General features: G+C 41.9%; 1 protein-coding gene across 17 annotated transcripts in view; it reads right to left on the reverse strand.

Moving 5' to 3' along the window:
- LOC116279754 (ankyrin repeat domain-containing protein 26-like) overlaps window positions 1-16,106 on the reverse strand; it is a 139,430-nt gene that overhangs the window by 24,185 nt on the left and 99,139 nt on the right. For 15 of the 17 annotated variants that reach the window (XM_072953109.1, XM_072953101.1, XM_072953102.1 and 12 more), the window contains 5 exons: window positions 14,851-15,216; window positions 14,081-14,271; window positions 12,284-12,494; window positions 7,508-7,553; window positions 6,069-6,347 (listed from right to left, as the gene is read on the reverse strand). In XM_072953109.1, coding sequence (XP_072809210.1) covers window positions 6,253-6,347; window positions 7,508-7,553; window positions 12,284-12,494; window positions 14,081-14,271; window positions 14,851-15,216 — 909 coding nt within the window. In that variant the 3' untranslated portion in view covers window positions 6,069-6,252. Of the gene's footprint in view, window positions 1-1,685; window positions 1,902-4,714; window positions 4,821-6,068; window positions 6,348-7,507; window positions 7,554-12,283; window positions 12,495-14,080; window positions 14,272-14,850; window positions 15,217-16,106 lie in introns of those variants that run through there. The other 2 variants (XR_012066263.1, XR_012066264.1) reach the window with 2 other exon arrangements.

A 16,106-nucleotide genomic window follows, 5' to 3' on the forward strand; every position in this document is an offset into this window, starting at 1 on the left:
TAGAAAATCCACACCAGACTTGGCTTTTATCCATTTCAAGGTTACATACATTTTTCATCCTTTCTACAACCTTTTCTTCATAATAATAATAATAATAATAATAATACAGTAATAATAAAAGAACTTTCACTTCTTTAAAGGTGGTATATTTGAAATTTATGGCTTATAAGATACTTATAACAAATACTGCAAAATATTAAAGCATTCCCTCTAATTGCAGAATGTCACTTTTTTAACAAAGAAGATCTATCTGGCATATAAATACTGCTTTTATACTCCCAAAGCTACTCAGCTTTATTCCAAACCTCCATTTCTTACTCACAACGGAATGTTTAAGCTATCAGAATGACTGGGTGAATTAGGACTGAATATTATTCCAGTGACTAAAGCAAATTTAGAAGAAGATTTAATCTGAAGTTCACATTAAATATTAAATATTTTAGTCATCATTCACAGTTGGGCTTACAAATATTGGCTTTTTCAAAAAGTCTCTACTTTCATCACATTCTGATTCCCAAATCTAACACTTCCCCATGCACAGAAAATAAAATATCTCTAGATAGGAATATCCTCAAATTTCCCTCATTAAGTCAACAAACAACTTGCCATTTATTAGTCCTCTACTCTCTTTTGCTAAAAGAGGGAATTTATATTTGTTAACTACACTCCCTTAAACATTTCACAGTCAGCTCCCCTACCCTTCAAAAGATTGTCAAGTGAAATTTTGATTAGCATTTCACTAAATAGGTAAATCAATTTAGGATAACTTTTTTTTTTATAGAACTGAGTTTTCCAATTCAAGAATATGGTATAACCCACCATTAAATAAGTCTTTTAAAATTTCTCTTATTGACACTGTATAGTTTTTTGAACAGACAACTTAGACATCTTTAATTTAGATTTTCTGTGAATAATTAGTGTTTTACTTCTTCCTTTCCAGTCCTTAAATCTTGTTCCAGTTTCTATTGCTGTGTAAAAAAATTACCGTTTTTTCCTAAGTCCAAGATGTCTCTCTTATATATATGGCTGAGAGCTGATGCTAGCTGTCAAATGTGATCTCAGCTGGGCGAATACCTATACATGCCTTCTCCAACATGGTAGTCTCAGGGTAGAGAGGAATCTCTATTTCTTCCTCCCCAGGGTAGACAGGAATCTCAAGATCTCTAACATGACAGCCAGGTATTCCAAGCACAAATGGTCCATCAACAAACTGGAAGCTACATTGCTTTTTGAGTTCTAGCCTCAAATCATGCAGCATTGTTTCTCTCTCATTCTATTGTTTACACAGCAGTAGCAAGCCTGCCCAGATTTAAGTGTGGGGGACACAGACTTGACTTCTTATTCAGAGGAATATCAAGTCATTTGTTGTTGTGTTTAAGATCATCTCAGTCTACAATCTGGCCCCAATCTGCTCCGACAATCAAAATGCACTCACTCTCTAATGACTCCACAGAAGTCTCCATTATTGTATTATTAGTCTCAGATGTGATGCCCGCAATCTTGGCATTTAAATCAACTGCTCTTGAAAATGACGTCACTCATATATAGTTTCTCGAGTAAAAATCATTCCCGTGGTTCTGGACACCATGAACTATAGAGATAAGTTATCTACTCCCCCTCAACCCCACCTCAACACACACAACATACAAGATGGGATCAACAGTAAATAACCACAAAAAGCAAACCTGCTAAGAAGTGGAGTGAAGAGCTTCCTGCGCACGGTGAGACTCACTGACTCGGTGGCACGGGCAGTAGCAGAGGCCTCTTCGAATGACGGCGGCAGCGGAAGGTCTGGCGCCCCTGCTTCTGTCCCGCGCAGCACGGAGTTGGGTGTGAGGCGGCAGGAGACAGCTGCGTCCCACGCAGTACAGTCGTGTGTGAGGCGGGAGGAGACATGCTGGCTGCAGACATAACACAGGCACACATGAAAGACAGCCGTGTAGTTAGACTTGATGGTGTGGGCACTAGGGAGCCATTTCCATTTCTTGAGCAGAAGCGGACCTATCCTCAGAGGGTGAGGTGAAGATGAACAGATGGGGTTCAGAAGATGGCCAGAGGGACACTGGGGAGGGGTGCTGGTTGGTCTGGGACCCCACAACCAGCTCTGCTTTGCCATTGGCAGCCGAAGTGGATCTGGGGGCTTGGTGGGTGTGGAGCCATCCTGCTGGTGAGCTGTGACAGGGACAATCTTAACTGTGATGACCAGGATAACGGAGCACGTGCACTGCCTGCAAGGTGAAGGGGGCAACGGGGCAGCTTTTGTTCCTGGATTTTCAGCATCGCTGCTCAGCCACCCTGCAGGGATTCTGACTCACATGAGCAGCTCTGAAGGCAGAGCTCTGGGCCAGAGTTTCAGCTCCTGATACACCGTGATGTTCCGTCAAACCTACCTCAGACTGGCAGCTGGTCCTCCCCAACATCCCCAGTGCCACCAGGCACACACAAAAGGGCAGAGCTCTGGACATGAGCTGACTCCCCTGTCTCCCCCTCTAGGGGAGTGGAGAATGCTGACATGACTGAAGCGCCTACTGTGAGCCAGGCCCTTTCCCAAAACTCCCTGACCATTCAAGCCAGAGGGCAGCATTTCCTCACTTCAGAGGTGAGGATGCTAAGGCCCCTGGAGGCACTCCGTCAGTCTGCAGCAGATCCAAGCTTTCCTATTCCAGCAACAAATCTGGCCTCCTCCCCGAGTGCTCTTGGCCCTAAGGATCACAGGGACTGAGGAGGGTGGTCAGAGGGGTCCTCAGTTTCTCCCCCCACTTTTGGCCAAGATCCAAGCAATTGCCTGCGGCGAACATCATTGCTGGGGCTTGGCACATGGGGCCTAATAACCACAGGATTTAGGGGCTCCCAGGACTGAGGGGCGTGTGGCCCCTACAAGATCCTGAACCTTCTGGCTGAGATGAGCACATCAGAGCCACAGAGCTGAGGGACCCACAGCAGGAGGGAATGTCCATGTCGAGAGCCGGGGGACAAGGGGCTTTGCTGCATCTGCCTGGAATTGCTTTCTCATCACCCGCATCTTCAACCTCACCTCTGGCAGGTACTGGGTGCCTGCTGTGGGCTGGGCACCATGACAGGCATGTCACGTGGTTCTTTCATCCTCATAGCCTGAAATCAACCCTTTGGAAATGTTATCATCCCCACTCTATAGCTGAGAAAACTGAGGCCCAGTGAGAACAGCAACTGAATTCAAGGGATGTCCTCACCGGTTGGGTTCTGAATCCCAGCGCAGGCTGCCTGACTCCTGACCTCTGCACTGACTCCCTCTGCTAACAGGAGCTGGGGGTCCTCGGGCAGCTCCTGTGGGATCAGTCTTCTATGTGGATTGTTTCAGAGCTGCACGCCCATCCTCTGAAGTGGGGACCTGTGTGGTCCCCACTTTGCAGGTGAGGAAACTGAGGCAGCTCAGAAAGGTGAAGGGCCTTGGCCAAGATCACAGAACCCACATTTCCTGGGCTCAAGTTGAAGCTTATCTGAATCCCACCGTGAAGAGAGAATCCCTAAAGCCTGCACCGTCCAAACCCCTCATCTTATGGCTGGTGAAGTTGAGCCCCAAAGGGGAGCGGAGGCTCACCCAGGCCCCACAGTGGTCGTCGGCAGCAACGGGACGCAGGTCTCAGTGGAGTCCCTCACATATAGTTTCCATTTTACAGATGGGCCAATTGAGGTGTGGAAAAATAAATGGCACAGAGAAGGCTAAAGGGAGAGTCAGGGTGGTAAGCACAACTTTGGCGCACAGAGCTTCCTGAGACCCCTTCCCCTCCCTGCCAGATCCCCCAAGACCTGGTCGGGGGCAGGGCTCCTAGCTTCAGCCAGCCTGACCCTGGGCCCGCCTCTGCAAGTTCAGATTTTCTACCATTCCTGCCCTGAGCCCCTGCCCCTGGCCTGTGCAGTGCGCTACCTCACCTCTGTTAGCTGGTGGGGGGGGGTGTCTCGGCCAAGAGCGGTGTGAAATTGGTACTGTATGCCTTAAACTTATAATACAGTGCTGCATGTCAATTAACTCTCAATAAAACTGGAAAAAATAAATTGCGACTTGGGAGACAGATTTGGGTAAAACTGAGTGTTTCAAGGACGGAGTCAGGGGCTTATAAAGACAAAAAGCCAAGAGGCTGTCAAAAGTTGCCTGATGAGAATTGTGACTGACACTGACGTGAGCCAGTCAGGAAACATGTGTCCTTAAGGAATCACAGCTTATTTCAGGGTGGGGGCTTAGTAAGGGGCTGAAGTTTCTGGCAGGTGTTCCGGATGACTTCATTAGGGCAATAAATGCTCACGGGGCCGGATCCTCTGTGGGCTGAGATGTGCGTAAGGCACACTCGAGCAATGCAGACTCCATTTTCATTTTTCTTTCACAAAGGCAGTCTTCTGCTGCCGGGAGCAGTGACCCCAGCTCAGCCTGGAGGACATTCAGGTGAGCTTCAGCTCAATGGCTAGTGCTGGAGGAAGAGCAGCGTTTGCCATGGATCTCTTCCCTGCAGGCGCGGCAGCGCCCACGCCAGCTGTGAATGAGCACACCTACCTGTGCTCAGGCTTGAGCTGGGGTGGGGGCGGGGAGTGGTCCTCCACCATTCTAGGCTCATCTGGCTGGTCTAAGAATTAACCTGACATGAGGCAGACTAACAGGAGAAAAATAAACAAAAATTGAATAACACGTGTACTTCCTGTATATACCCATGGGAGACAGCCAGGGTAAACTGAGTGAACTCACCAAGAAGGCTGCAGCCCTCACCTTCAACATCCTCTTCAGCTAAAGACTTCTTTAAAGAGGAAGCTGCAGGCAGCGGTCAGTTACAGAGGTCAGTTACATGGAATGCCTGGAGGAATGAGAAGTTCAGTTAGACAAGGGCTGGAAAGGTGTCACTTTGGTTTAGACATGGGAGTCATCAGTGACTCGCTGCGTGGGAATGGAGGAAGGGAAGACACACCAGAGTGGGTGGGGACAGACTGCTGGTGGGGATGCAGGCAAATCCTTCAGGAAGTTTGTCGTCAGAAGTAAGACTGGTTCACGTGAGAGGGAAAAAACAGAGGGAGATGTTTACAGAGAGGGAAATTTGAAATCATCACTGAGAAGGAAAAAGGTGCAAGTTAACTAAATAAAAGTAGCAGGATCGCTGGGCAGTGTGTGACTTTCTTCAGCAGCACTTAGATGCCTGGGGGGATGTAAGGGGGAAGAGTGATAATCAGTCTGTTGTGCAGTTGGGAGTTTTGCCAAGTAAGCACACTGAAAAAAAAGAAAAGGGAATAAAGGATCTAAGTAGGAGTTATTAAAAATTTAGCTCCTGGAAATTGTTGAGAAGGAGAGCATTTCCTTTACCATCTTACATTCAGTGATTGGGAACCTGCAAATTAAATTAACTAAAGCAGATTACTGTGAGAAAAAATTTACGTATGAATACATACAGGAGTTCACAAAGCAACGAGATTTGAAGGGGTGGCTAGAAGTGGGGGCTTATATGCAATTTAATAAGTGACAGGAAAAGGAGAAAGGCATTTTCTGAAAAACAAATGACTTCTTGGTGAGAGGGGAGAGAAAGGGCACTTATGGTAGAACAAGTGACATTTAGGGAAAACAGAGAACGCCTTAGGAGAATGTATGGGAGAGATGACAGGTTTGTGACAATGTCCGTTTGAGTCTGGTGCTCGGAACTTGCCTCTAATTTTAAGACTGTTTCCAAAAAGTAAATAAATAGAGAAAATGAAAAGCCTGAGGCAGATTTTGTTTCTCCATGAGGAAATATCTGTGAATCAGTGTTTAAAGTAACATATAGAAGAAAGCTTGATGGCACTGCAACGATTGTCGTGATCCATCAGAACACTGAAACAGCCACAGCAGATCCAAACGCTGTCCGTCTAAATCTTTAGGTCTATAGACAGTGATTAACGCTGGAAAATTCAAAAAAGCTACCAATCAACACGGCTCAATATCAACGACAAGTTTGGTGGGTGGCTGGGTGCTGTTTAAACAGCTGGCATCCGGGCTCAGTTTGAGGATGTAATACTCCAAAGTGCTGGGTTTTATTCCCAAAATCTGCTTAAAGTCAATGAGATGCAAAGAAACGTGGTTTAAAATACTACATCAATTTTAATCACGCACATAGAATGCAAGAGTATTTTCCCTTAAGAAACAGTGTCAGTATCTTACATGACGGGAAGTAACTAAACGATAGGCCAACAGCCCAGCAGCTAAACGTTTACTGTTTATCTTGCAGATCATATACTTATTCTTCAAAATCTCCACGTATTTCTTCACGCGCTTTCGAAACCGGATCTGGACTTAGACTTGACTCGTCCATCAAGGCTACGAGAGCGTCTGTGACAATGTGATTCAAGTTCAGTAGTAGCTGGAAAGAAAATGAAAGAATTAGATTCTTTACTGAAAATACTTCATAGGTAACTAAATGTCAGTTTATTTTTTAAGAAAAGCTGAGACTCTTCTAAGTTTTAACAAGAATGAAAAATACCTACATACGATTACAACACAAAATACAAGATTACTACTCTAGACTTTGCCCAGGGCTGCACGTTGAATTAACTGCTCTTGTGGCTAAGGATCAGAGCCCCTGGTTTTCTCATTCTTCATTCATTTACTCAGCAGCCATGTACTAAGGCACTGTGACAAGCACTGGAACCACAAGATGAAGATGACAGAGTCCACCCTGAAACATCATGTACCGTAAACTGGAAAAATAGATGAACAGGCAATTTCGGTACAGAGACATAAACGCCATGACAGGTATAAAAGAGGGCACAGTTGGAACACTCAGAAGGGACGTCCAGCTTTGTGTCAATACTGTTACCTCTTTGGTGGCCGTGATGTGTAAGCAGGTACCTGAAGGAGGAGGAGAAAGTGTGGGAGGGAGAGGCAAGAAGCAAAGAGCAGAGGCAGGAAGGGCGCCCGCGGAGCTGGACGCAGTCTGACCAGTCGCTGGAGCCAAGGGGCCGAGCAGGGGAGTAAAGAGAGACGGCTGAAGACACTGGCAAGAGCCAAATCGATGTGGGTGTTTTTCTTCCACGCTAAGGAATTTGGAATTTTTCCTGAGGGCAAAAGGTTAACCCCTGACACAGTGAATGACAGGAAATTAATTGTCATCCACCAGGGGACAGGTACATGAACTGCGGTTGCTTGAGTCTGGGTTTTTGGCCTCAGTCACTACCAAACTCGAGAAGCTGATGACCTCCATGCTTTCTGAGAACAGGTCCGTGTGCGGATGACAGGCCCACGGGGACAGCAGGAGAGGAAGGGCACAGCCAGAAATAGAGAGAGAACACAGACTTCCTGAGACTTTTTTTTAAAGCTATGGATCGTGATGAATAAATGAGGAATAAGTACACTTATCATTATGAGTGAAATTATGCTTTCACATTTTTCATTAGATGTGTGTAAGAAAAAAATTCAACATACTATCTGTTATTCAAACAATAGAAAGAGGTGCCATTTACTGTTTACAGTGTATTTCGGAAATCAAGGTCTAAATTTAATTCAGAAATGCTGGCAACATACCTTTCTTTAACTCTCTATCTGTATTCTTCTCCAACTTCTTCCGCATCTGAAATAAGTCAAATATTATTTTTAATGTGTAAGTTAAACAAGAAACACTATCATAGGAATGACAGCTAGCTTATGAAATGTGGCCTTTAAATAAATACTTTTAGAGACTTGACCTAACTTGGGGATTGCTTAAATAGAAAAAGTAATCACAGGAATAAAATAAAATAAATTCCTACTTACTTTGATTTTAGATAATAGAGAACATATGTATGTAAGGCTATTTAGATTCCCCTGATGGAAAGCACAGTAAATCCTGCCCTGTCGGATACACATAATCTCAGAGGGCGATGCCCGATCTTATCAGCACAAAGAGTTTAAACAATTCAAGTCATGTTCTACACTGAATGCATTACTCTGCAGTTCTCAGAAAAACTGCCCTTTATAAAAGTTTAGTTTTTTTTAACATTAATGGATTTTTCCTTAAAATGAGCTTTCCATTCCTGCACTTTCAGAAAACTAAAATTTTAAGGTCTGTTCTTGCTCATGTTTTTAGCACAGAATCCGTAGATGCATAAAATGAAGAAAAGGGTTCTGTTATAATGTCAAGTGAAAATTCCACTGGCAAATGAGTTAAGCAAATGTATTTTGCTCTCTGTATATGACTAAAATATTTATATCAGAAAATCTGCTTGAAGAAAAGAAAAGGAGAGGCTAGCGCCAGTTTCAAAAGTTGGTTTCTCATTCACAACTTCCTAGAGTTAGAAATAAGGAAAACAATACGTAATTCTTTAAATGTAGCTTTGTTTCCATTCTAGAAATTAGGGCCAACTTTTTGAAACTTGACTTCATTAGTTACGTATTTAATGATGAAATGTGTGGGGACATTTCAAACTTACAAATGTCCCCACCTAGAGTGTTCTTTTAAAAATCTTTCTTATAGAAGTCACCCGCTCACTAAACAGGGTCTAAACTAGTACACCAGACATGATAAACACTGTGGGGATAACAGCGACACGAGAGCCAAGGCCTTTGTAAACGTTAGGTGCAAAGACAAAATTTGGGGCTACCATTTGCCAGTATTTTCAGAGACTGTTTTCCGTAACACTGTCTGACAAGAGCAGTCTACAGAGGCCTTCTGCCATCAACAACGTGACAACAGTGCCAGGTGGGTCCTGTGAAGTGAAAAACGCCTGACAGATGAAGGGAGAAGACTTTACTGAAATAAATTCATATAACCGTTAGTAAACACTATGCAAAATGTAGATCACACTTTCACATGAGCTGAATGTAAGATTACTATCTTTTCCTCTGCAAAGCTACTTTCCTAAACAGGTACTTCTGGGACCTTTATGTTTATTTCTAGGTGAGGACCCCCATGTCCAGATGGTGGAAGTAGTCTGAAGTCCAACATTAATAAGGAGAAGGCACCTGCAGTTTTACTTAAACTTTTCCATTTAACAAAGACACAGAAAGGTGAGAAAATTATACACAGGAAGACAATGTATCAGCAAGTTTTAATTCTAATGATTTTTAATTAGGAGGATTCTCTCCTAACTGGCAGTTTGCAGACTATGTCCCATAGAAATGGAAGGTCCCACTGGGGACACTGCAGGATTGAGGTAAAAACTGAGGTCACAGGCTGAAAGATAATGCTGCCCTCTCTTTCCGAGATCAATTTGATAAAAACACACTTGCCACACACGTATACACACACGTTCATTTCCAAAGTGAATATATTTTCAGATTATTGATACTTTTCAGTTAAAACTTGGTACCATTCTTATTTTAAACGTTATAAAAATAAGTACAATTCCAGAAATGTAATAAAATCAAGTCATTTAACTGCTTTGATTCATTATCCTGTTGTAAATAGGTTAATGTATGAAGGAAATGACACTTGTCAGTTTGTAACTATTAAATGCACGTATTCTGCTGCAGAGAAACGAAATGAGAAAGCATTTGTTGATCAAGGAACTAAAAAATTAAGTACAGAGAAAAAACTGAGTGAAAGAAAAAGAACTGGAAGAAGTTGGGTGACTGTCTTTCAAAAGATAACATGCTTCCTCATTTGTGCATTCAGACAAAATGAAATGAGGCCAGGAGGGAGTCCACAGGGCAGAGAGCTGATAGCAGAAACCAGGTTACTGAACTCTGCCTCTGCCTTATGAGAGGTGAGCTTAACTACTGTGACAGTTTGATTAGAATTAAAATTCAGAGTGGATGTGCCCTGCCTTGGAAGCCTATTTTTAAAAGAAACGTGACCAGATTCTGCTGAGAAGCAGTGCTGTGTCATGTAAAGTTAAAGTCTTAGGAATGTTAATCACTTTAGCTCTGGTGCACTGCTATAATCCCATTTAGAAAAAGGGCTGCTAAACTGAATGGACATTTGAGAAATTTAAAAATTAGTTAAATAAATCATTAGAAAATGTTTGAAAGTGTCAGTAATACACCAAAAGTCCAAAATCAATGAGTGTAAAATTTAGTCTTCCTATTTTAAATAGATTTGAAGGACATTTATTAACTATTGTGGCCATGCTTCATGTCAGGCGCACCAATACTTAAAAACTCTTGAACATAAAAAAAATCTTTAAAACAGAAATTTTGTCTGTTATAATATTGTCTGGAATCCATTTTTAAGTTTTCAGTTCTCACAAAAAAATTCTACGTGCAAGAAAACCTTAACAGTGATGTATCTGCTCAGGCTAATTTTAACTTTTTGTATTTTATAGTAATATAATTAAATAACACAATTGAGTAAAGCTGTAAAATTGCTCCTGACATGTAGGACAAAACATCCCAGAAATAAACTAGAATGTGAAATCTGAGGGTAAAAATTAGCAAAACAGATAATGGGGTCCATCTGTTACCACTACAACGATGTCACGTGACAAGGCTGTACTTCATGCAGCAGTAAGAAAGGCGATAAACCCAAGTGTTACGAACTGGAAAAAACTTGCTTCGACAACCAGCACCACTGAAATCACAGACTTAGAGCAACACTTTGGTCAAGTTAGAAAAAAACTGCTGAGTAAGCTGGAACTTCACAATAGGAACAGTCCAAAAATGTTAAAACCTTGCACATAAAGGAGAATGTTAAAGTCAATCCCAATGCCATTTTTAACATTTTGCTTTCTAGAGCCATAGCTGAAAAGCTATGGAAGTCTGATGTTTTGTTAAGCCCCATGCAAAAACCCATCCCTTCCTGTCATTTTAAACAGTATGTTCACACCTCTCATAGCATTACTTTATGTTTTCCCAGCAGAAACAATTACATCCCTAGCAATTCTACAAGGCACCTTCTTTCTCTAAGTCTGACTAAGAAATCTGTAAGCAGTAACTGCACGGTAACTCCTGTGAGGCACCCGGCAGCGCTGAGGGAGACGTTTCTCTGCGCCCGGACAGAGCGGGGCTTGTGAACCTCCCTGCTAAACCCAGCATGATTCGGCCCCACGGCCCCACAGAAGAACTACGTGTACCTCGGAACTACAATGCTGAGTTTAAAATAAATCATCTTCCAGTGTATCTAGAAGTACTAAAACATAGACACCTCTTTCCCCCGAAAACATTAAAGGAGAAAACTGTCCTCAGGAACTTTCTCTTGCATTGCTTTTGCACTCACACTCTTCCACCATCATCCTGCAAAGTGACACACTGTCGATTTTCTGGTGACAACTAATGAAAACATTTCGAGTTTGCATCATGCTTAGCCACTGGCGTAAGTGTTAGCCATGCATTTTTTTTTTTTAACACCACGCAGTCCGGTTTCATGACTCTGAAGCACTTAGACTCAATTTACCCACAACACTGTCTATGAAACCTGAGCTTTTTTCTTCTTTGATTTATTATGACATAAAGCCAAGTGAGAAGAAACAGGTTGAGACCTCACTTAACAAGGGCCCGTGCTACCCTTCTCTGCAACAAGATGATCATGAAAACACCATCACACCAGAAACCAACGCACACCGCTTTAAATGGCTATTTTAACAATGATACACAATGAAAACTGGTTGTAATTTAAAGACTCCCTATCGTTGCCACCTCAGTATTCCTGCAGGTGAGGGCGAGACAGACACATAAGTGAACTTCATTTTAAAAATTTAAGTATTTGCTTTACTTAACTACATATTTAGAAATGTTCTACAACTGCTCAGTAAGACATTTTATAACAATTCAAATAACAATGCTGTAAGTAAAATAGCAATTAAGGATGTACTCTTACAGAAGAAAACAATAAAAATTTTAAACTTAAAAACGGAACTTAACGTTTTTAGTGTTACAAGTTAATTGAATTCATAAAAAGAATTTATCTTGGATTCCTTTAAATAAAAAACATCCGTATGTGGTTAAGTAGCTCAATGCCAATCATTTACTTATGCTTAGGGGTAGAAAAACTGGGGTGCAGCAAAACTTGAAAATTACTATCAACCAATGCCAAACGGAAATCAATCAGAAACTAAGCCAAACATTGGAAAGTGGATCTCTAGTTGTTTGGCAGTAATACTTAACTTCTAAAATAGAATTTAAAATGGAGCTTTTTAAGGAATTTAAAGTTTATCAGTTTAGTTGCATTTATTGAATAAAGTTAACGACAGGTATCTCTTGAAAATTACAAGCCCAGGGACTTAAAAAAATTACAAAATTTCTGTCTCCTTTCTTTATTAGCACAATTAATTATGGCTTTTACTTAGCGTGCGTAAGTCAAATAAACAACTCAGAATTTCATCAAATTAAAAACAAGAGTTATATCAGAAATCTGAAACCCAAGGAAAAAAAGGCAATGTAACTAACCCGGAACAAGGGATCGCTCAAGTTAGTCGAAGGGTCTGAAACAGTCTTGAAGCGCCTTCTTCGAGTAGGACTGCCTTTGGCCTCCGCGCTAGTACCAGCAGCAGAAGGCGGTTCGCCAACAGGTCTTGTAGGAACAAAGCGGGGGAAAGAGCTCTTGTGCTGCTTCTCCAGCTGAAGCTTAGAGCTCATCTCGGCCAGCCTCTCATTAACCCTGCGAGGATCGCAGAACAGATTTCATTCATTTCATTTTCTTCCTAAGTGATGTGTATTTTTAAAATTGCTATAATAGTAAACAGATTGTCCCATTAAACTGCGTTTTGACACCAAAAATACGTCAGCGAAGATCTACTGTAAACAATTACAGTTTAAAACTGTCCTAAAGAAGGACGTACGTGTCTGGGGGGGCCCTTAATAACAAGTACTTCAAAGTGGGGAGAGTCAGAGATGGAGACGCCCCCACAGAGGACCCCCACTGCCTTCTGCACTGGCTGCATCTAGACATACTCACCCTCAGTACACCAGTTTAGAAATAAAAAATAAACCATCCCTCAAAGCCACTGTCAAGCATTTGCTTTCACCCCCCTTACATACACATTTCACTCATTACCCGGGAGAAATCAAGCATGCGGCACTGAGCAACAGTTTAGAGCCACCACCTCTGGGGGGCACCAGGCGGCAGAGGAGATGGTGGGAAAGAACCACAACAGCGCCAGGAGCAATTTCAAGTGTCCCCCGATTTCCCAAAGCTCACTTTGTTACTTCGCTTTTACCAGAGGCCTACATCAGCACCTGCTTTCCATAACCAAACAAAATCTCAAGCGGATTTTCACTTTTACGGAAAAAAAGCAAAAAGCCAGAATAGCTCTGGGTGTTTGTTTTAGCCCGAGCCATCAGAGGGGCAACGAGCACCCCGAGCAGCGAGAGGGGCCCCACCGAGCTCCTTCCCCAGAACCACCCTCAGTGTCCCGGCATCACGCCGCCACGGCTTTGGGCTGTGTCTGTGAGCGCCTGTGCTTTATGCATATTTATTTCATACATCCACCAGCAAGATGTGTCCTAACTGCCTCTTTGCTTTACACCGACAACTTTCATAGGAACGCTCTACTTTTGGAGAGCGGGGAGACCTGTAGCTTGTAACACTGCTACTCAGGCACTGGAGGTGGGACCCGCCCTTTCTGTCTTCCACACACCCCCTCGGGCAGGCCACCATATTCTTCTTAGCCACTATGTGAACCACTATGCTGCCCTTCACCCCTATGTGAATTTCCCCCTATTCCCCAAGCATGCCTTTATGTAGCGGAGACAAACTTAGAAGGGTACAGTACTTCGTCTCAGGGTGCATACGAGCGGTGACACCAAATATCACAGTCAAGAAAGTAAATTCACCAAACACCAGCATGGGGCCCCTTGGGTTTACGTTGCGCTCTTCCAAAACACAGTCAATTTTTAACTCATTAACATTTCTATTTATGGGAATTCCAGCTAGAAATTTTGTGATAATATGGCTGTCTAAATTACAAAGTTTGCAAAACCCTTAGCTTAAAGACTAAATCAGGTTAAATATATGCAAATATAAAAAATAAAGTCATGTAAAAGCAACAAAAGGCAGGGAGATGCAAACTGCCCTGGACTGACATTTTAAAGGAGAGTTCATTTGCTAACATCATTCCCCAAAATTACACTATCTAGTTAGCTCTCACTTGCTACTCACCTCATGAACCTGGCTCAATAAAAATGATGCCTTAGAGGCAAATGAACGACCTAAATTATTTTCTATAATTCTACGTTTTGACTTACGAGGTTAGCTGACTTGCCAAAGACTTTCTATTTTCCAGCTCTTCCAGGTACAGTTGCTTGTACTGTTCCAATCTGTTTTCATTAGAATCATTTCTTAGTTCAGGTTCCAGATCTTTAACTCTCTGTTCCGTTTGACTGACTGAAGCACGTCTGCACTCTCTTAACACGTTTTCTTGAAGTGCTGCTTGTGCCTAAAGCACATTAAAAGGATACAATTATAAAAATAATTATAACCTGAGTAATTGCAGTCTGTTTGTACCCTTTAGTTTTCAGTCAATGACTCAGAGAGTAATTTTAAGTGTGAGAAAAAAGCTGAATGTTAAACTACTTATCATCAATGTCAAGTGAATTAAACCTGAATTACAAAATTAAAGTTGAATCACTCTTATATTAGTACTCATGTAATGTGATAGTTCAAAGAATAATAGGATCAACTTCAAATTTTATAAATTGAACAATACAACTTAAGAGTAATCCCAGAGTGTGGCACAGCATTTACATCACAATATATTCTTTTCCTCCTAGTAGTCTGGATTTACACCAATTGGTCTTAAAAATGATTCTCTAGTGAGAATTGTTCTGAAAGATCAATTTAGTGATAGTGATGATGGAAACTGAATTATTTAAAGGGAGTAACAAATGCGGCCTTCCTTCCAGAAATCTACAAAACAAACTGCTATATGGAAGTAGAGGAAACACATAAAATGTACACATCTGAACTGTAATTCTCAGCGAAGTGAGTTAGAGCACGTTACAGATCAGTGTCTCACCTGTAAAAACTGGCTGATTTCTTTCAGTTTTTCTACTATATCATGTCTTCCTTGCTTTTCAGTTTCCCGTTTGTACTGCATAGCTCGCCTGAGCTCTTTCAGTGCTTCTACTTCATCCCGTCTTGCTTGCTCTTCAGTCTCCCGTTTGTCCTGCTCCACTTGACTGTGTTCCACTGCGTTCGTTTCGAGGTGACGTCTGAGGGTTACTACTTCTTCCTCCAACTTCTTCTTCTCCTCCTCTAGTGCTTCACGTTTCCTTTGCATCTCTGTCATAGGTAGTAACTCCTTTAGAAGAAGCTGAGTTTCTGCACTTAGATGGAGAAGTACTGAAGATGCAGATTCCTCTTTTGCTGGAAGATCAGCATTCTGCATGAAAAAGGTAAAATTGTTTGGTAATGAGGTTAGCAGACTGAGAACAGCCTAACTCTAACCCAGCATCAAAGGTTGAAATAAATTCAGTTACAATAAAATGGTATATCTACCTTGTGGAATGGAGAAACTCAAATTACTCAGAAAATCAAGAAAAGAAGTTCAAACCACCAAGAGTCACAAAAATACACTGTTTACTGTCATCATCTTTGTTATACATTTGTACTTGATTTTACACTCTTATTTTTCTGTAATTGTTCCATGTCTTTCCTACATAAAGTGGACTATAAGGCACCTCTTAGTAGAAAGTCTCTTACCCCTTCCTTCCCGAAGTCTTAACTCTTCATGATTTTTAAAGTTTTAGGGAGATCATATTGAGTTACTTAGGGCTGAATTAATAAATGCCTCCCAAAACAAGACTTTGAAAAAAAGACTGCAATTAATACATCTTACAAATATGGATTCTAATGCCATAAGCCTTTCTCCGAACTACAAATATTTTATGCTAGTTTGAACTGCATTCCAAGGAGCAATGAATGATTCACAGAGTTAAGGAGAAATCCATCTCCTAGTGCAGTGGTTTAGTAAGATGACCCATATGTTCTTCTAAACAAACAAACAAACAAACAAAAAAGCCTTCATTCTTATAATCCTTTGTGGCTCTCCACAAAACAAGAGAACATACTCAGCAAAAACAAACAAAAAAACTTGCTGGAATTTCAGTGACACTGACGTGGGAAGAACTGCTTTCCTTCAGATAGAAGGATTGTTTGCTGCGACAAGGCAGGCGGAGGTGGTGGTTGTAAAACATCTCTACAAATTCCTTGACACTTCCCCTGCGACATTCCCTCCCCTGAAGTATGTACTGGCCTCAGTCAACTGGTTTC

Source organism: Vicugna pacos, chromosome 32 (assembly GCF_048564905.1).
Source record: "Vicugna pacos chromosome 32, VicPac4, whole genome shotgun sequence".
Taxonomy (NCBI): domain Eukaryota; kingdom Metazoa; phylum Chordata; class Mammalia; order Artiodactyla; family Camelidae; genus Vicugna; species Vicugna pacos.